The sequence below is a fragment of the Gossypium arboreum genome, chromosome 1 (genome assembly GCF_025698485.1).
Source record: "Gossypium arboreum isolate Shixiya-1 chromosome 1, ASM2569848v2, whole genome shotgun sequence".
Taxonomy (NCBI): domain Eukaryota; kingdom Viridiplantae; phylum Streptophyta; class Magnoliopsida; order Malvales; family Malvaceae; genus Gossypium; species Gossypium arboreum.
Genome location: NC_069070.1, coordinates 106729671 through 106752007, shown reverse-complemented (window position 1 = coordinate 106752007; position 22337 = coordinate 106729671). Strand labels below are relative to the sequence as shown.

At 38.2% G+C, this 22337-nt stretch overlaps 1 protein-coding gene across 1 annotated transcript; it reads left to right on the top strand.

Moving 5' to 3' along the window:
* The first annotated feature begins 3937 nt into the window (after positions 1 to 3937).
* Positions 3938 to 6265, top strand: LOC128280702 (uncharacterized). The gene is made up of 4 exons (XM_053018932.1): positions 3938 to 4772; positions 4821 to 5316; positions 5870 to 5976; positions 6183 to 6265. Exons 1-4 carry the CDS (start codon positions 3938 to 3940, stop codon positions 6263 to 6265), a joined length of 1521 nt encoding a protein of 506 aa, XP_052874892.1.
* The last annotated feature ends 16072 nt before the right edge of the window (positions 6266 to 22337 follow it).

Here is a 22337-nt window from a genome sequence, read left to right as displayed (position 1 = left end):
TCATGGAAAAGGGGTTTTTTGATAAAGTAGAAGACAACGCGGCTGTCCGGATATGGGCTGAGACAACACAACAAGAGAAAGGTGACAGTCTTACCGAGGGATACGTGTCAGAGTTGTGGAATTTTACTCGGATCAGCGTAACTCAGAATAATCTCTAAGAGATGAAAGAAATTTGGGATCAGTGGCATGATGAGGTCAAATAGCTATTCTATTATCATTACGGTGATTTACCTTATCTGCTCGATGTCAAGGTAGATGAACACCTGTTTCGAGCCCTTGCCCAATATTGGAATTCTGCTTACAGTTGCTTCACTTTTGGGAAAGTAGATTTGGTACCTACTATAGAAGAATACATGACCTTGCACCATTGCCCAAAGATTCAGGTTGACAGAATTTATGCCAGACCTGCTAACGTCCCAGCATTTTCGAAAAAGCTGATGAACATCACAGGGATGAGTGAACAGTGGGTGACAACCCGGATCAAACAAAAAGGAGATTGTAAATGCATTCCTTGGAGGAACCTGAGGGATCTAGTCTTAGCGCACCCCGACGTGAAGAAAAGGGTAGATGTCTTCGCCTTAAGCATTTATGGACTGGTCATCTTCCCTAAGGCTTTGGGGTATGTAGACGAGGCTGTTGCCGACCTTTTTGACAGGCTTGGTAAAGGAACCACACCTGTACCTGCAATCTTGGCTGAAACTTTCAAATCATTAAATGTTTGTAGAAGAGCGGGCGAAAGGAGATTTATTGGATGTGCACAGCTCTTGCTATCCTGGTTCCACAGCCATTTTTGGAAAGTGGAAAAGGTCTCGTATCGCATCTTCTCTGAAAATTACTCTCCACTGTAAGAGTTAGTGGCTACACCGAGGCGAGATGATGTGACAGAAGAAAATTGGATGACGGTGCTCCAAAATCTGCAAGAAGAAGATGTTTAATGGAGAGCCCCGTGGATGGTTCCTGATGAAATATTATACCGATGCGGAGACTTCGATTGGGTTCCCTTGTTAGGAGTATAGAGGCCGTCGGGTATGCTCCTCTGCTTGCATTGCGACAATACAGATCCTGACAGTTTACACCACCAACATACGGGTTAGCCCATTGCGAGTTCATGTTTACAGGAAATAATTACAAAAAGAAAGTTCGCGAGATATCAAATGCCTGGAACCAGACTCGTAGAATGAAGAAGTTTGATGCCAATCCCATGACTACTTCTGAGTACGACCGATGGTGGAATCAGAGGATTAACAACAACATCCCTACATCAGATCAAGGGAATCCTCAGTCGATAGAAGAGCACTTGAAAGTAATACCATCTGAGCTAGAAATCATCAGCAAGATTTCGAGAGAAAGAGTCTGGAGCTAGAAAAAAGGATCGAGCAGTTGGAAGAAGAAAAGATGCAGTTAGGGTTAGATGTCGATGTCTAGAATCTAGAAGCTGAACAACTCAGAAAAGGGAAAAACAAGGCTGAAGAGGACTTAGGCAGTTTGAAAACGGACTATAAGAAGCTGCGTAGATCAATGAGAACTACTGGGTTAGGAAAAACATCCGAACAATGGCGACATGAAGTTAAAGAAGAACAAAGCAAAGCCAACCAGTGGGAGAAAAAATTTCGCGATGCTCAAGCTCGAGAAAGTGCTCTGAAAAGAAATTTGGTAGAAAGCCAGAATGAAAAAGAAAGGTTAAAGATCCGGGTATCAGAGTTAGAGAGGTCATTGTATCAGTATCGCTTGCGTAACTCTGCAATCGAGTTGAAAGCTAGTCAGAACAGAATCGAAGAATTAAAAGAGAATATAGAAGAACTCAAAATAGCGCTGCAAAATCATGAACTTCAGATAGAACTCCTCGAGGTAAATAACGAGCGATGGAAGGAGCAACTTCATCAATCTCAAGACCAAGTCAGAAGCAGGGACTACGTCATGAGCGAAGCTTTGACTCAAGTGCGAGAAGTGGCTGATCACTTGCAAACATTAGCAGTACAAGCCGATGTGCTGAGTTTAAAATACGAGTCAGAACCGGACCGAGGACAAAAGCTAGCTTGGCTTCTTAGGCAGGTCAAGGCCTTAAGTATCAGGGCCAAGCCTTATATCTAATCTATTTTATGTAAAGAAACTTGTTTTCTAGAAAAGTTACTCTAATGAAATCGAATTGGAATCAACGCTTTTTTTTGCATTCATCGCATTCATCGCATTCATGCATCAGCATTGCATCATACGCACTAAAACTCACAAGAAACCCTAAAAATCATGGCAGATACCTTGGAACATCGTTACGGTACAAAGGAAAAAACAAGGGCAATGGATCAAAGGTTAGAGAGATTGGAACAAATGCAAAAAGAGATGCAGGATCAATTACAAGCACGTATGCAAGAACAGCTTGCCAAAATCCAGCAAGATATGAGGGACCACATGTTGGAGTCCCAGAAAAGCATGATAGACCAATTAACTCGTCTATTTGCTGGCGGATTAGAAAAAGGGAAAAGCCCTTTGATCAATGCGGGAGAAGATAATGAAGATCCTGCCTACCCTCTGGGTTTTGCCCCAGGAAGGCCATCGGTCACAATTAGGCCTCAACCATTTCAGGCCGGTGTTTCGGCACCAATGAATTATCAGGCCGGCTCGAGCTCTAATCCGGGGGATAACCCGACCAATCCTGTGGTCCTCAATCTCGATGAAGTAACAAAAGTAGAAAAAACAAGGGTAGAACTCCCGAGAGAGCTTGAAGAAAGGTATAGATGGTTGGAAGAAAAATTTAAAGAAATGGAAAGCACCGACTATCGTGGTGGAATCGATGCTAAGGAATTAAGTTTGGTTCCGGACTTGATAATCCCTCCCAAGTTTAAAACTCCGGAATTTGAGAAATACAACGGGACTAGCTGTCCCGAAGCTCACATAACTATATTCTGCAGACGAATGGCAGGCCATGTCAATAATGACCAACTATTAATTCACTGCTTCCAGGAAAGTCTGGTTGGGGCCGCTTCTAGATGGTACAACCAGCTGAGTCGCGCCCAGATCAGTTCATGGAAAGATTTAGCACAAGCTTTCATGAAACAGTACGGTCATGTGGCAGACATAGCCCCTGATAGAATCACTTTATAGAATATGGAGAAGAATCATAATGAGAGCTTTAGGCAGTACGCCCAGCGATGGAGAGAAGTGGCCACACAGGTCCAACCCCCTCTGTTGGAAAAGGAAACCACTATGCTCTTCATCAATACCCTGAAGGCACCTTTTATTAACCACATGCTGGGTAGTGCAACCAAGAGTTTTTCAGACATAGTAATGTCTGGAGAAATGATAGAAAATGCCATAAGATGTGGGAAAATAGAGGTCAGCACCGAGAAAGAAAGAGCACGAGGTGAATAATGTGAGCTCATATTCGAAATCGATCACCGTAAGCCAACCAAGGTCGACAACTCTTCGGACAAAGAGGCCCACCCGCACAAGAGCCCAACACAAAACAAAATAGGGAGAAACTTCAATTTACGCCCATTCCAATGACGTACAAGGAGTTATACCGAGTTTATTTGATGCACATGTCGTGTCTCCTTCTATCTAAAGCTAATGCAACCTCCGGACCGAAATGGTATGACGAAATGCCCAATGCGAATACCATGCAGGAGCCACAGACACTCGATAGAAAATCGCACCACTTTTAAGAAATTGGTGAAAGACTCATCAACATGGGGATTGTGAAAATTGATGATGCATCCAATACAGAGAACCCATTACCTAACCATGGGGATAAGGGAATAAATGCGATAATCAAGAGTTTGGGGAAAGAAATTAAAATGAGTATTGCAGAAGTGAATACCCCGTTGGAGGAAGTTTGGAAGAAAATGGTGGAAAGAGGGTTGATAGCACAGAATTCAAGGGTCGGACCTCGAAGCGAAGAATTATTGTGAGTTCCACGATCAAGAGGATCATGAGATTGAAAATGCACCAATTCGTGGCTTTAGTACAAGGATTGATGGATAATAAGGAGCTGGAATTCTTGAATATGTCGGAGCCTGGAAGAAGCAGATGTGTGTGCCTCCGAAGAGGGGTCGACGAAGGACGTTTACAAGTCAACCACCCAGTGGTTATCATATCACGTCCGAGAATGAATGAAGCTGGGGCACAAGTTGCTCCAAAATTCGTGATCCAAAAGCCCGTTGCTTTTCCTTATAAAGATAGCAAAAGGGTACCGTTGAACTATAGCTGCAATGTGACATTCCCGGGAGAGGAGACCCCGATTAATGTATCAGAGGAAGTTCAAGACGAAGGTTTTTATACGCGCAGCGGAAGGCGTTATACCCCAAATACAAAAGTCGAGCAGGTTAAAGAAAAATCATTAGCAATTGAGCAAAAGAAAGAGAAGCCGGCGGGACTTGAACCAACTGTTAATGAATCAGTGACTGAAAAAGAAGCCAAGGAATTCTTAAAATTCCTAAAGCACAGCGAATATAGTGTCGTAGAACAGTTGCACAAACAGCCAGCGGGCATATCGGTACTAGCCTTACTTTTAAGTTTCGAAACCCATTGCAGCGCATTGATGAAGGTGCTGAATGAAACTTATGTTGCTAACGATATCTCCGTAAATAAATTAGACCGCTTAGTCAACAATATAAGTGCCGACAACTTCATATTCTTCAATGACGATGAGGTACAGCCAGGGGGCCGAGGATCAACTAAAGCTTTGCACATCACGACTCGCTGTAAAGGGTACACGTTACCAGGGGTATTGATTGACAATAGGTCTGCATTGAATGTCCTACCCCTGTCTACACTGAGTAGGTTGCCAGTAGATAGTTCCCATATGAAGACATGCCAAAGTGTAGTGAGAGCATTTGATGGCACGGAAAGGAAGGTAATGGGGAGAATTGAAATACCCCTCTTAATCGGGCCGAGCACATACGAGGTAGATTTCTTGGTCATGGACATTAAACCTTCGTATAATTGCCTATTGGGGAGACCGTGGATACACTCGGCGGGGGCAGTCCCTTCAACGCTGCATCAAAATTTGAAATTAGTGACCAAAGTTCGGTTAGTAACAATCAATGCTGAAGAGGACATCATCGCGGCAATAACCAGTGATACCCCATATCTGGAGGCAAATGATGAAGCAATCGAGTGCTCCTTTCGATCTTTGGAGTTTGTGAATACGACGTTCATCATCGAAGGAAATAAGATTCCAATGCCCAGGTTATCTGAGACTACAAGAATGGGACTACGGCTAACTATTGGAAAAGGGTCTCTACCGGGAAGAGGACTCGGGAGATACCTCCAGGGAAGGATTAATGTACCAATGATGAAGGACAAACAAGACCATTTTGGGTTAGGGTTTAAGCCGGACATGAAACAAAGAAAGAAGAAACTTGAGAAGAAGCAAGAAAGAAGGAGAGTGCGATTGAGCGGGGGAGAAATCGAATGGGAACCAATGATCTTCCCCTATATATCGAAGACTTTTGTGTCTGGAGGGGTCATTCACTCCGAGCGGAAGACGTCGGGAAAGGAAATATTGAAAGGAATGATGGAGAGTTTGGACATCAACACCACATATGAAGAAGGAACGGGGGTAGAGAATTTGTCAGGCATTCCCCCTATGAGCCAGGAAGTGTTCTGAATAATTGGACTGCGGAAGAGATTCCTGTAGTCTTTAAAACTAACTCAGATTAATGTCCAAAACACACTTATTGCTCTAGGCCTAGGAGTAACAAGTGTCCTTTTGTGAAATAGGCTTATGTTCGAAATCGTTATTTCAATGAAATGCACCCTTTTGACTTATTCCGTGCAATTATTCTTTTATTCTTTCATTCATGATCATACCACACATATCATTATTCTTAGATTCTCTTGCTCTTTGCATCTTCCTTCACACCTACAACAGGTCTCCAGATATCAATGATGCGAGTGATGTTGCTACTAATTCAGAATCTCCTTTTGAACGAGATATGTGTCTGAAGGGATCCCAGGACTTTGAGGATGACGGAGACTGTAACTTATCCCCTGATTTGTTAAGGATGGTAGAACACGAGGAGAAACAGATTTTACCCCACAAAGAGACCGTAGAAGTCGTAAACTTGGGAGATGAACTAGAAAGGAGAGAAGTAAAGATCGGAGCTTGCATCACCATAGAGACAAAGCAGGACCTTATTGAGTTACTCCAAGAGTTCAAGGATGTCTTTGCATGGTCATATCAGATATGCACGGGCTAAATCTTGACATTGTGGTACAGTGCTCCCCATCAAAGAAGAATGCAAGCCGCTTCAAAGAAAAGCTTTGAAGGACGCGCCCGATGTTCTGTTGAAGATAAAAGAGGAGGTCAAGAAGCAATTTGATGTTGGTTTCTTACAAGTAGTTAAGTACTGGAATGGGTAGCCAACATCGTCCCGTCCCTAAAAAGATGGAAAGGTACGGATGTGTGTAGACTACAGATACTTAAACAAGGCCACCCGAAAGATAATTTCCGTTGCCTCATATCGACACCTTAGTGGACAACACGGCGAGTTACTCACTCTTCTCCTTCATGGATGGCTTCTGGGTACAATCGGATCAAGATGCATCCGAAGACATGAATAAAACCACATTTGTGACCATGTGGGGAACCTTTTGCTATAAAGTAATGCCGTTCGGATTGAAAATGCGGAGCAACATATCGAGAGCCATGGTAACCCTATTTCATGATATGATGCATAAAGAAATTGAAGTCTATGTCGACGACATGATCGCCAAATCTCGGATGAAGAAGAGCATGTGCAAGTCTTGAGGAAATTATTTTGAGGTTGAGAAAATTTCATTGAAACTCAATCCATAAAATGTACCTTCTGAGCCGTGTCGAAAACTGCTAGGATTCGTGGCGATGGAAAAGGGATTGAGATTGACCCAGATAAAGTCAAAGCCATACAAGAGTTACCTCCACCACGTACTCAGAAGGAAGTTCAAGGATTCCTAGGAAGACTAAATTACATCGCTCGGTTTATTTCACAACTAACCGAGAAATGTGACCCCATATTCCGTCTCCTTAAGAAACATAACCCTGGTGGTTGGGACGAGGAATGCCAGAAGACTTTCGACAAAGTTAAGAAATATTTGTCTAATGCCCCACTGTTGTCACCACCTAATCCAGATAAGCCACTGATACTGTATTTGACGGTATTTGAAAATTCTATGGGATGCGTGCTTGGCCAACAAGATGAATCGGGAAGGAAAGAAAGAGCGATATATTACCTCAGTAAAAAGTTTACTGAGTACGAAACGAGATACTCGTTCATTGAAAAGTTGTGCAGTGCCTTGATCTGGACAACCCGAAGACTGAGACAATACATGTTGTACCATACAACTTGGCTGATCTCTAAAATGGATCCCCTGAAATACTTGATGGAGTCGACTGCCTTGAACGGGAGAATGGCCCAATTGAAAATTCTACTTTCTGAATTCAACATAGTCTATGTGAACCAGAAGGCCATAAAAGGGAGTGCGATAGCAGATTTCCTAGCCAGCAGAGCCCTAGAGGACTACGAGCCTCTGAACTTTGATTTCCCAAATGAAGATCTAATGTGCATAGCAACCACGGAAGAAGACCCTCAAGAAGGTCACCCTTGGAAGCTAAACTTTGACGGAGTATCAAATGCTGTGGGTAACGGAATCGGGGTAGTTCTGGTGGCCCCGAACGGAGATCATTATCCATTCACTAGTAAATTGGATTTTGACTGCACGAACAATATGACAGAATACGAAGCATGCATCATGGGAATACGTGCTGCCATAAAATGTAAAATCAAGGTGTTAGAGGTATATGGAGATTCTGCCCTAGTGATTTATCAACTCAAAGGTGAATGGGAGACAAGAGACCCCAAATTGATCAATTACCGGAGGTTGATCCTTGAGTTAATTAAAGAGTTTGATGATATTGTCTTCTACTACCTCCCACGAGAAGAAAATCAGATGGCTGACGCCCTAGCAACTTTAGCTTCTATGATTAAGGTGAACCAACCAGGGGATGTGAAACCAATCAAAATGAGCATTTACGAGGCCCTGGCTCATTGTTACAACCTCGAAGAAGAACAGGAAAATGATGATCCCCCTTGGTACCACGATATCCGACGATATGTGAAGAATCGTGAGTACCCCAACCAAGCTCTGAGAACAACAAGAGAACGTTGAGAAGACTGGCCAGTGACTATGTCTTAGATGGGGAGATCCTGTACAAAAGAAGGAAGGATCAGGTACTATTAAGATGTGTAGACACCATTGAGGCTAAGAAAATCTTAGAAGAAGTCCATGAGGGCATCTGCGGGACACATGCTAATGGTTTTACAATGGCCAGGCAAATTATGAGGTTCGGTTATTATTGGTCCACCATGGAAGGAGACTGTATTAACTACGCCAAAAGATGTCATAAGTGCCAAATCTATGGAGACAAGATTAATATACCTCCCTCACCTCTGCATGTCATGACTTCGCCACGGCCTTTCTCGATGTGGGGCATGGATGTGATTGGGCCAATTTCGCCAAAAGCTTCAAATGGGCATCGTTTCATCTTTGTGGTCATCGATTATTTCACCAAATGGGTAGAGGCCACTTCATATGCCAATGTCACTAAATCAGCAGTTAGCAAGTTCTTGAAAAAGGAAATCATCTGTCGATATGGAATGCCGGAAAGGATCATATCTAACAACGCATGAATTTGAACAATAACACGATAGCGGATCTCTACAGTAAGTTCAAGATCAGACACCACAACTCATCACCGTATCGCCCGAAGATGAACGGTGCAGTCGAAGCAGCCAATAAGAACATCAAGAAGATTGTAGGAAAGATGACAGAAACTTATAAAGATTGGCATGAGAAGCTACCATTCGCCCTATATGCTTATCGAATGTCTATCAGAACTTCTACTGGGGCAACGCCTTTCTTATTAGTTTATGGAATGGAGGCAGTTTTACCTATCGAGGTCGAGATTCCTTCCCTCAGAGTTTTGTCAAAAGTTGAGTTGGATGAAGCAGAATGGATCCAATCTCGATAAGATCAATTGAATTTGATTGAAGAAAAGAGGCTACGGGCTATTCGCCATGGTCAGATGTACCAAAAGCGAATGATGCAAGCTTACAACAAAAAGGTTCGTCCTAGAGAGTTCTACGAGGGAGACCTAGTACTGAAAAAGATCCTGCCCATACAAAAAGACTTCAGAGGAAAATAGATGTCGAATTGGGAAGGGCCTTATGTGGTGAAGAAAGCATTTTCTAGCGGAGCATTGATATTGGCTGAAATGGATGGCAAGACCTTATCCAATCCCGTGAATTTGGATTCGGTTAAGAAATACTTCGCCCAAAAAAAAAAAAAAGAGGAGAGGCCAGGGTGAAAACTCGCAAAGAGCACCTTGAGACCAAAGGGATTTTGAATTGAAAACCCATAAAGGGCGATTCAAATTTTGATCAAAGGTGGGGCATGCGATGGTCTTATGATACCTAAATTAACAAGGAGGAGAGATGTTACATCTTGGGGCATCTGCAAGAGTACTCTAGATCCCCTAAACACATACTGGGCAAAAAAAGGAGTCCTCAAGTAGTCAGTACAGAGAAACTCACGCTGCGATATCTGGGGCACCTATTCCCTTTTATTCATTTTGTATTCCAGCAATGTTTGTTGACTGTGATTAATCTCTTCCCGTCAAATGTTGGTTCTGATAAATTTCAGTTTTGTCATTGTTATGATCTTTTTCAAGCATTTTGCATTGAAATGATGATTAATGGACTAAAGTCATTTTCACAAAAAGAGTTCTGTATATTACTCTGAAAGTTTCTAAATAGTACAGGAACCTGAAACAGAACTATTATTTAGAACTAACCAAACTCAAAGATTGGAAGCTTCTAAGAAGAAAGAGTATAAATTGGGACCACCTCTTCGGGTTTTCTGTTCAAAATTTGAGCTGAACAAGAAGACAAAGTACCTTTTCAGAGAAAGAACCTTGATGAACAAAGAGCAACAGCAACCTAAACATTAAAAGGGACTCACGCTCACCACATGTTGCACCCATACATTCATAGATCATTCACAATGCATCTAATTAGGAGCATTCGATTCACTTTGATCATAGCATCCTAATTCTTTGGCATAAGCATAAATACATGGAACTGATTCTACAGGTCATGTCCCTAGAATCAGTGAATTCACCAAGCCTTAAACCCCTAAGCAATAGGGTAACAGGTTGAATTCAAAGGGCTTTAACCCCCTAAGCAGTAGGGTGACAAGCCGAATTTGCAAATCTTATAACCCTAAGCAGTAGGGAAACAGATCAAAGAAAGTGGGCCTTAACCCCCTAAGCAGTAGGGTAATAGGCTGAAAATCACAGATCTTGCCTCCCTGAAGTTGCAGTGGAGCAGACCTAATACATCGTATAATTGCCTCCTCGGATGCAGTGAAGCAGATTCAAACCACCAAGCTTTAACCCCCTAAGCAGTAGGGTAACAAGCTGAGGATTTACAGATCTTATTACCCTAAGCAGTAGGGAAACAGATCAAAGGTGACAAGCCTTAAACCCCTAAACAGTAGGGTAACAAGCTGAAGATTGACGAATCTTAACCCTCTAAGTAGTAGGGAAATAGATCGAAAATGAATTTACAGATCCTAACCCCCTAAGCAGTAGGGAAACAGATCGAAGATAATGGGCTTAACCCCCTAAGCAGTAGGGTAACAAGCCAAATTTACAGATCTTGAATCCCTATACAGTAGGGTAACGGGCTAGAAATTACAAATCTCTTCTCTTTAAAATGGAGCTGAAGAGGTTACAAGCCATAGCAGATCTCCTTGAAGTTTTAGCGAAGTTGATTGAAGCCACAGTAGATCTCCTTGAAGTTTCAGTAGAGTTAGTCGAAGTCACATGTCTTATCTCCATAAAGTTGCAATAGAGCAGTGAAGCGGAGCGAAGCAATAAGATTGGAATGAAGCTACCTGGAGAAAAGGAGCGCTAAACAAGTCAAGACTTGGTGAGACTAAGCAAAATTGGCCTTTCTTAGGTCTTTACTCTGTTCTCGTTACACGACAACAAGCAAAGAGGGGAAACTGTACAGCCCAATTTTGGGCCCAAATAGCTCCCAAATAACCCCAGACCCAAACAAGCCAAAACCTAGCCCAAAACCCACCAAATAAAACCCAATAGCAGCCCAATTCAAACCAAATAAACAAACAGACCAAAACCGACAAGCCCAATGCAAACCCAAACTACCCACTACACACTAAACCTACCCAAACCCCAATCTAACCCTAAAATTTAGGGTTTCAGAATTTGAAACCCTAAATCACTTATCCCACCGCCCCAATCACATCTTCTGCAAGTGGCCTCTGCTCCACCACCGTTTTGCCTGCAACAATAAAAAGAGAAGAGACAGATTAGTCAAGGAGGGCAAGTTGTAAAGAATTGGCTATAAAAAGCCAAGTTCAAAACCATTGTATCTCTCGGCAAATTCTTTAGATACAAAATAAAGCATTCAATCTTTCTAGCAAAAAAAAAAAACAGCAATATTATCCATCAAAAAAGAGAGAAACAGCATCAAAAAAAACTAAAAGCCCTAAAAAATAGAAGCCATAAGCAAGGTGATTTCGTTTATATAAGTATAAATCTACCTATTAAATGCCCTTATATAAGTATAAATATACAACATAAACAAAAGAAAAACAATTTAAAACAAGAAAAGGGAAGTTTTTTTACCTCCGACCGTCGTGCACGGTGGTCGCCGGCACCGGAGACTCGGCGGAGGACGGTGGTAGACTGCCGGAGCGCTGATGAGCTTGAACCTGCAGAGAAAACAAAGAAAAAAGGCTTAGTTTTTTTGAAACAAATAGCAAAAATGATTTCAAAGACAAAATTTTGGCTTATATAGATGATACAAAACGGCGCCGTTTTGGTTGGCACCCATAAGCCCAAAACGACGCCGTTTAGCCACCCTGACCCGAGAACCGGCTCCGACCCGCCTCAGGATCCGCGCGTTTTCATATGATGGTCTAATTACGCGCGCGGTCCTTCCGCTTTTCACACGTTTTGCAATTAGCTTTTTATTTCTTTCAAATTGGCCTCAAAATTCATCACGTTTTGTGATTTAATCCTCCCTCCTGCGACGTCGTTTCAAGGGTTCGGGTAAATTCCCCTTTTGGCCCCCTATGTTATTCGCGTATTCAAATAGATTCAAATAGGTGCTTCTTTTTATATTTCCATTCGAATTGGCCCCAAAATTCTATTTTAGTTTCGAATTTGGTCCCTTCTTTGAGATTTAATCGATTTTTATATTATTTTTACTCTTTTTTATTTTTAGCATTATTTTAATCATTATTATTATTATTATTACCATATTCATTAACACATTATTATTATTTTGCTATACTATTGTTATTATTATATATATACATACCTTTTATTATTTTTATGTATATTTTAAATATTATTATCGTTATTATTATCACCTATATGGTTATTATTATTACTATTAATATATATTTTCTTTGCATATGTATGTACATACATTTTCTATATGTATAGTATTATTTTAATTACTTTATTTTAATATTACTATCATATTATATTTACTTTTGCATTTTAACATTATTATTATTATCACTATTATCATTATATATTAGTATACATTTTATATGTACATATACACATTTACATCTGTAGTTTATATATATATATATATATATATATCATTACTTTAATTTAATACTTTTACTTTTGTATTTCTATTATTATTACATAGTAGTATATATTTTCATTATATATGTATATGTATATATATATGTTATATAGCATTATTAATAGCTTAATATTATTGTTTTAGGTATTTGTGTGTCACATATGTTTTCATTAAATATATATACATTATATTCCCTATTATGCACATATCTTATATTACGTACATTTTACATACATATATAATTTTTACGTATACCTGTCTATACTTTTAATATATTACACATATTTTGTGTATATATATCTACATTAATATCGCATTTTATATATTTTAATACTACGTACACATTTTATTATTACGTATAAGTTTTAATACATACATTTATATGTTTATATATCGTTATTATTAGTCTTTTATTATTATTACTATTTTAATAAATATTATGTATATATTTGTAATCTGGTATTATATATTTTACATACATATGCTCCTTACTACTTCATGTTCACATTATTACTATCATGTTTAAATACCATGCATTATTATCGTTTCGCACTATTGTTATTTACGTTATTATTATTTTTGTTTTCATTTTCGTTATCATTGTCATTTTTATTTTTGCCATGTTTAACATTTGTTTATATTTGCATACTATTAGCCTTGATATTACTTCACCTTTTACGGTTGCTCATGTTATTGTTTTGACACCGTCGCACTATTATTATATTCTTATACATGTCAATGTTACATTTTGCTTTTACATTTTACTATAAATCGTGTTTCTTTTTGCTCAATATATTAAAACAATTCTTTCATAAAAGCAAAATCCGTTATTAGGTAATTCGAGATAATCGTGCCCTAACTTACTGGGTTTCGACTTTTCTCATTTAACCTAAATAATGGAATATTCTTTTAAATCACGATACAAGTCTTAAAAATGCTTATTTTCGAGATACGAGCGTGGTGCCCTAACTTACGGGTATGACACTTTGAAACTTCAAAACAAGATCTTTTACAAGTAAAGGCAATGTTCGGTGTTAGGAATTCGAGAAACGTGCCCTAACGTCTTCGGGTCTCGATCTTCCTCGTTCAGCCTAACTAACCGAATATCCTTTTAAAAGAGGTCAAAATATATTTATTTTAAATACAAGGCAAGCTCATTCTCAAAAGTTCGAGATGCCGTATCCTAACTCACTGGATATAACATGTCGTTGCCTTGAGACGAGAATGTCTTTGACATTTCAATGTTCACTTTACAAAAAAGGATCGTATCTTAAAACCTTTCAAGTTTTCAATCTTCGACACTAAGACACTAATTAATCAACTAGGTACCAGTTTTGGGCGTATCGAGGGTGCTAATCCTTCCTCGTGCGTAACCGACTCCCGAACCTGTTTTCTTGATATGCGTAGACCAAAATTGTTGTTTAAATAAATCAAGTTATTTACTAAAAACAACCACTTTAACGAGGTGTGTAACACGCCAAACCCGGCCCAGACGTTATGGCCGAATTTGACGTGCCACATTGGAGTTGAAAACCCACGTTCCGTTTTTAGTGTTTTAAAACCATATATTTTGTTGAGTTAACAAAGTGTATGGAAGTGGGCACCGTAGGTATCCGAGATAGAGGAGGTGAGCCATGAAGGTGCTTAAGTACCAAGCTCTTTAATTGGATCCAATCCTAGACATGCCCACAACCATAGCCACACTTTGTCATATCGAGTTTAAATTTGTTTAAGTGGGCGTCTTTGATAAATCGATTAATCGTGGTGTTGAGATATTTTGAAAACAAGTATCATTTTGAAAACACATCCTAAGTCTAGCCCATTTGAATAATTATCAACCAGTTTAAAGTTATTAAAATTAAAGTAATCCGAAAAGAAATAAAAGGAAAGTTAAAATGGCCTTATTACAACCCAAAATAAATAATATTTAAAGGAAATTTAAAGAAAACCGACGCTTATTTAAAAGTCCAAAGACAATCACCGTGGCCACTCTGAATCCCTCCTACCAAGTCCCCACATCAAGGCTCACCGCAAGGTTAAGGAAAGGGGTGAGTTTGGAAACTCATGTGCAACAAGCCCTTCGAGCCCAAAACAATAGCGACTGTTGGGTCTAAGCCCAAATCCAATCTCAAAACATGTCTTGGGCCATAGCCCTTTTCATATTTCATATCTCATAACACCGGGCGAAGCCTTTTCAAAATTTCATATTCTTGGGTCAAGCCTTTCAGAAAGCGGTATGGCCCGTAGGCCCATTTCGATATCACATGTAATGTCAAATGAAAGAATGCAACCCATTTGGGAGACTACTCAACCCACCATCCGCTACTCTCCACCCGTACCAACCAACACACCATGTGGGATTAACTCGACCCACCCCGCCATAACTCTCCACCGGCGCTTAGTTGCTTTATCATATAACTGGGGCCTAGCCTCTTTTAATAATCGGGAAAAGCCCTTTTATAAGCGGGGCATAAGCCCTTTGATAATCGGGCATAAGCCCTTTTGATAACTGGGGCATAAGCCCTTTTTCACTTCCTCCATTCATATAAAAAACCCAACCCAATGCATTTATGAACATCTCATGTGCATATCATACATGTCATGTGCATATCATACATATCATGTGCATATCATACATGTCATGTGCATATCATACATACCATGTTTATCAAAATCCCATGCATTAAATTCATGTATAAACCCTAGGGGTATAATGGTTATTTTACCTAGGGCAAAATGGTCATTTTAATATTATAAGGGTAATATCGTAATTTTACCGAAATTAGGATTTTTCCATGTTCATCATCAGTTACTAACTATTCATTTGTTTAAACCGCGTTTCTAGCCCACTTTTAACGAAACCGAGTTATTGGGCCTAAAACCCCTAATGGGCCCTACTTAGCCGATTTTGTCATCTAGGCTCATTTAGCCTATATCCATAATAGTATTAATAGTCTTAACAGGCAATTTAACAGATTTTCGTTTTCTACCAATTTTACCCAAATGGGCTCGAAAGCCTATTGGGCGCTATTTCAGCCCCTGAGGCCCAACTTACCGTGAACGCCAAAAACACGTCCTTACCGTTTCCATTGTTCCCGATCATCATCTCATCGATTCTAACTAACTAGTGAGCGTTATTGCTCTCAAGTCCTCGAAATGCGAATTTGGCATTTCGCTTTTCGGCATTTATCACTTTAAGCTATGAAAAGGGTTCGTTACACACGATTTGCGATATTCCTTGACGAGATCTCCTATGCGATTTCTCCTATAATCAACCACTTATAGATTAGACCATGTTAATATTAAACCAAATCAAAACTACCTATTATCATCACTTACACATTCGCCACCATCCACAATGGCCCTTGGGTTCATACCTTTGCAAGTTGATGACTAGATTTAGTCACTCAGATGATCCAAGCTTTTCACACACTCGATCGGTAGCCTTTAATCCTCACTAGTACCAACAAACCAAATAACACCAAAAACCCTTTTAGCCTTAGTCGACGAGAGGGTTTTCACTTTTCTTAAACCACAAGATACAAATGGAAAGAAGGTTCAATACTTACCAAGAGATCTACTCATTGAAGAACGTTCCAAATACCTTCCTACCCCATATCCTTTGTGAATCCAACTTAAACGTGCGTGAAAATAGATCTAAATATTAATTCCGAATCACTAAAATATAAAGCTTTGACTTTTCAAAGAAATATTAATCTAAGCTATTTAGAGGTTAGTACACACTTTATGGGTTGAAGTTGAAACGTTTCCAAAATCAATCGCCTACGATAACCACCACATCACTCAAACTTAACTAATCCAATATCAATATATGTAAATCCTAAGCACATCACCATACTGAACATAAGGGCATATTCGTCATTTTACCATACAGGGGTATTTTGGTAGTTTTACAAATTGAGGGTATTATGGTAATTTCACAAACCAAGGGTATTTTAGTAATTTTGTAAATCGAGGGTAAAACAAGAATTACAGTAAATCAAGGGTAAAACAAGAATTACAGTAAATCGAGGGTAAAACGATAATTATGTAAATCGGGGTAAAATGATAATTATGTAAATTAGGGTAAAGCGGTAATTCTATAAATCGAGGGTAAAATAGTAATTACAACCGAGGGTAAAACGATAATTACGTAAATCGAGGGTAAAATAGTAATTACATAAACCGAGGGTAAAACGGTAATTCTATAAATCGAGGTAAAACGGTAATTTTACAAATCGAGGTAAAACGGTAATTCTATAAATCGAGGGTAAAACAAGAATTACAGAATCAAGGGTAAAACAATAATTACAGAACCGAGGGTAAAACAAGAATTTTGTAAATCGAGGGTAAAATAGTAATTACAGAACCGAGGGTAAAACGGTAATTACAGAATCGAGGGTAAAACGGTAATTTTACAAATCGAGGTAAAACAAGAATTCTATAAACCGAGGGTAAAACGGTAATTACGTAAATCGGAGTACTTTGGTAATTTTACAAGTCGAGGGCATTTCAAAGAATTGGTAAACTAAAGTATTCTAAACATGGATAACAATACGAATGGGCCTAAAGCCTATTCTCACCCAAATGGGCCCACACGCTCGTGTGGCCCTTTTAGCCCAAACCTAGCCACAGATATGCGATTCACCTAGCCTAGTCCAATATTTACTACACAATCAAACAACTTATCCAATTGGGCTCGTTGGCATTATGGCCCTTTCTACCATCGCGGCCAAGTAGCCATCCAACAACAAGAGTAGTGATAAATATACACCTGATAGGAGACTGGAGTTAATCCACGCTCCGAGCACTCTTAGCCGACGCCCAACCCAAACGAGCACGCCATACAGCGAAAGGGATCAGCCAAGAAAGGTACATTTACTCTCTTCATGGTTCCCTCTATTTAAAGCCAACTTCACAACCACTCTTATATTAGCTTCCTGATGTGGGATCCCTCCAACATTAGAGTTTAAATTCAACACCAACTCTTGCCGCCCCCTGTTAGCAAAATAAATGCTCTTTGCTTGCCATGGGATTCGAACCTATGCCTCCCCTTAAATGCTCCACATGCTACTTGCCACTAAGCCACAAGGCTTTTTGTGTCATATTTTATCCCCAATTAATTATAAGGTCTAAAGGCCAAAGTCCAGGTTCCTTTTAAAAAAACAAAATAAATTGCAAGAGCCAAGGCTTGAACCCAGGCTCCCATACAACCTTAATGACACCACAACCACTAGACTACAAGCTTCCTTGTGTCATTTATTTAACACAATAATTTAAAAACCCTCATCCAAGCATCCAGGTTTTTTTTTCACTTAATACCAAAATTTTTGCTAAAGCCCAAGTTTGAACCCAAGATTTCTCCAACACTTCTCAAAGCCATTAACCACTAATAGCAAACATTTAATTGTTTCATTTCATTGCACAATTAAATACCTATATAAAACCTCTTTACGGACCCACACTCAAGGCCCAATACTTCTAGGCCCAAATTCGGGGTGTTACAAGGTGACCCGATCACACCTAGTAAAAAAGGATCTGTGGCGACTCTCGTTTTTTGTGTTCATTTTCAAAATCCAAGTCGATTCTCGTTTTACAAAAAAATGGTTACGACATAGTTGATATGATATCATGTATATATTTGGTATTTAAAGTGGTTGTCATTTTTTCATCTAAGTACATAGTGATGGTAGTTGAATGGATGAACATTAAGGTATGCTATGAGATGTTGTTTTGATATGATATAGATAGTGCCTTGAAGAGCTAATGGTTAGTTTTGGTAGCCTTGAATGTATATTGGCATTTGATATAGTTATTAAGATTAATGGTATATGTTGAAATGGTCATAATGGTATTTGTTGTGCTTGTATTTGGTATATGAACATTATGAAAAATGTGGCATTGAAGTGTTCAATTGGTTGTTTGTATCATGAATGAATTTGGTAGGTGTTTAGTCAAGTTTGATTGTTAAGATTGAGGTGCCATATTGGCATATTGGTTGAATGGTTAGTTTCTATAATGTTTAAACATGTATATGCATATATTAGGTCAGTTTTGAGTGTATGATTATAGGTGCAAGTGGGTTCTGCAAGTGGCTAGATTTTGGGTGAGAAAAGTGTCTTGGAAATGACCTATTTTTCATCCACACGGCCAGGCGACACGGCCATGTGTCCTCTATAACTTTAAAAGGGTTGCAAGCTAGACTGTTACACGGCCTAGCACACAGGCATGTAGTTTGGCTGTGTGACACAAGTCAAAGAGTTACACGGGCACAGATAGGGGCTAAGGCACAGTCGTGTGTCCCTACTTCGAATGTCCACACGGTCTAAGACACGGGCGTGTCTCTTAGTTGTGTGACCCCTGCAGTTTGAAAAATTTTATCTTTTTCTGAAAAATTCCATAAGTTTCTGATTCAGTCCTAATTAGTTTCTAATGTCTTTTTAGGGCCTCGAGGGCTCATAAAAGGGACTGTATGTATGATTTTGGATGATATTGTTATGATTTATGTTGTGATTTGTTTGTGGTAATAAAATGTTCGTTGTATAGTGTTGTATTCCGATAATACTCTGTAGCCCTAATTCGACGACGGATACGGGCTACGGGTGCTACACGAAAGCTGGTGCATTATGTATACAACTTCTGCAATATGTAGCATCATTCACAATAGTGGAATTGATAGATCAAGATATGGATAAATGATATCCTTTCATTGGCATTACATGGTTGATGAAAAGTAAACATGGCCATGGGTCGTTTGTCTTTGTGATGAATGACTTGATTATTATTTGATAGTAATTGGCTCTTCGTGAAGAAAGATGTAATGGTTACCATGAGATAAAGTATGATCATATTAAAAGAATGAATTTATCCTAAAAAGATTAAGGATATCCTATTAAGGTAACACACTTATGACAAGGTCATTGGACGAGTACTGACCAAGTTGCTTTCGTAACGACATGTTGTTGAGGAATAACTTCATGACTAAATGAGTTTATAATTAATATGTGAAAAGCTGGAACTTAATTATAAATCATTTGATCTCTAATTGCATATGTCCAATCGGTCCCTTTACTAGCTCGTTGAAATAAGAAATAAATTGCATGTTGAATCAAATAAACAGAAATGGTAAAAATGGAGAAATGAGAAACATTTGGAAATGAATGTGGTTTTCTCCAAAATGAAAATTACCTGAAAATGAATTTATGGTTTTCGAATTAAATGAAGTTCGAAAATGGAAATAAATCATTTGGTCATAGTGAATCCGTTGAATGTAGAAATATTAAATATATTCTTATAGATTCTTTACAGTAAAGTCGTCATGAATTTAATGGAATTAGAATTGAGTTGAGAAAATTATTTAATGGAGAAATTAATTAACTTAAATTTATTTAAAGATGTTTCTTTTGGAAAAGAGAAAAAAAATATTGGGTTAGATCGAATTATTAAAGTACTGGGTTAAAAGTCTAAGAAGTATTTATAGTTGGAACAGATATAGGAAAGGCCCAAAAACCCCTCATGTTTAAAGAGAGAGACGGTAAACCCTAGTATAATTAAGTAGGGTTGTCGCTTCTTATACTCCTAGTTAGACTAAGAGTTTATTTTTCTATTTGAAATAGAGTACTATAATTCAACTAGGGTTTCACATCTTCTCCCTATATATAGATGACACTGGTAGAGCTAAAGGAAAGACTTTTGAGATATTGTTAATCTACCCTACAAAATAGTGAGTTTTATTTTTTAAATATAAATTTTATTTTCCAGAAAACTATTTTCGGTTTTGTGTTTAATTTGAATCATTCAAACCCACACTCAAAGTAGTTTGTGGTATAAGAATAGCGAAGAAGGTTGTTCGATTGAAAGCCAGGAACGACAAGGATTCGTCTAGCTAAAAACACAAGTGCAATTTCGGTAAAGGGTTTATTGATATAAATATTACAAACCGACTCGATTTTCAAAATTTTTATTTTTTGTTGTGCACGAAAATCATTTTCAAACTGAATTATTTCCAACAGATTATAGTAGAAGTTATAATCAAGGACATAAACAACAATTTAGAGGAGGTTTTCAAGATGGAAAGGGTTCCTATCATGGTAGATGTCATGGGGGTTGTTTCTCTCACAATCGATTTCAATGCCAATTATGTGGCAGAATTGGCCATGTTGTCCAAAAATGTTATTATCAGTTTGATCAATCTTTTTCTGGAGTGGCTGATATGGACCAAAGGCAGCAAATGACTGTGAACTATCATCAGTTTACTGATCAAGGTCAGCCAACACAATTTCTTCACCATCAGTGTTGTGCTTAAAGTCTGCAAGGCAATGGTCCTTTTCTAGTAAATGATGGTCTTTTTCCTATTGAAGTTGATAAATGTGTATATACAAAGTTTACAAATAGTGGTTGTGTGATTGTAAGTTAATATGTTGATGATATATTGATTTTTAGTACTAATTATGAGTTAGTACTCAAGACAAAGAGATATCTTGCTTCTAAATTTGACATGAAAGTTATGGGGGAAGCAAATGTTATATTGAGTGTTATGATCACAAGGAAAGGTAATAGCTTGATGTCTTAAGAGCATTATGTTGTGGAACTTCTAAAGAAGTTTGCACATTTTGTTGTCAAACCAGTGAGTATTCCTTATAATGATAGCACTCAATTGAAGAAAAATAGAGGTGAGTCCATTACTTAGTTAGAGTATGCATAGTTTATTGAGAGACTAATACATTTAATGAATTTTAAATAACCAGATATAACGTATGTTATATGTCTACTAAGAAGGTACATTCATAACCCAAGTCATGAACATTGGGTTGCAATAATCAGATTTATGAAATATTTGAAAGGGATCATTAATTATGATATTTTATTTGAAAGAAGTTTGCTCACTTTGTTGTCAAACCAGTAAGTATTCCTTATAATGATAGCACTCAATTGAAGAAAAATAGAGGTGAGTCCATTGCTTAGTTAGAGTATGCGTAGTTTATTAAGAGACTAATACATTTAATGAATTTTAAATAACCAGATATAACATATGTTATATGTCTACTAAGAAGGTACATTCATAACCCAAGTCATGAACATTGGGTTGCAATAATCAAATTTATGAAATATTTGAAAGGTATCATTAATTATGATATTTTATTTAATAGATTTCTTACTGTATTAAAAGGATATACTAGTACTAATTGGATCTCAAATTCCGATGAGACAAAATCCACTAGTGGTTACATATTCACCCTTAATGGTTGTGCTATATCATGGAGATAATCAAAACAAACTATTTATAGCAAAATCTACCATGAAGTCAGAGTTTATTGATCTAAAGTTAGCTGGTAATGAGGCTAAGTGGTTTAAAAACTTCTTAGCATATATTCCATTAGGCATAAAGCCAACAGCTTTGATAACAAGATAAATTCGTATTTTTAATATTATTTTTTTGCTAATTATCAAATAAAATGCTATTAAATTTGGATTTTTCTTATCAGGAATGAAGTTGGTGTGCTAAATTCAATCTCTTACAAAAAAGGGACTAAATTGGAACAAAAAGCAAAGAGAAGAGCTTAATTGAAAGATTGAATATTCAAAGATGATTGAAAAAAGATTGAAGGGTTGAAGATTTTTAAAATTGGATGGATAAAGATTGAAGGATTTTTTTTATATTGTTACAAC

Coding starts and splice junctions, on each gene's coding strand:
- LOC128280702 (XM_053018932.1), top strand. CDS start 3,938: ATGCACCAATTCGTGGCTTTAGTACAAGGATTGATGGATAATAAGGAG. Junction 4,773..4,820: donor CCTACCCCTGTCTACACTGA/GTAGGTTGCCAG, acceptor GCCAAAGTGTAG/TGAGAGCATTTGATGGCACG. Junction 5,317..5,869: donor GACAAACAAGACCATTTTGG/GTTAGGGTTTAA, acceptor CACCTACAACAG/GTCTCCAGATATCAATGATG.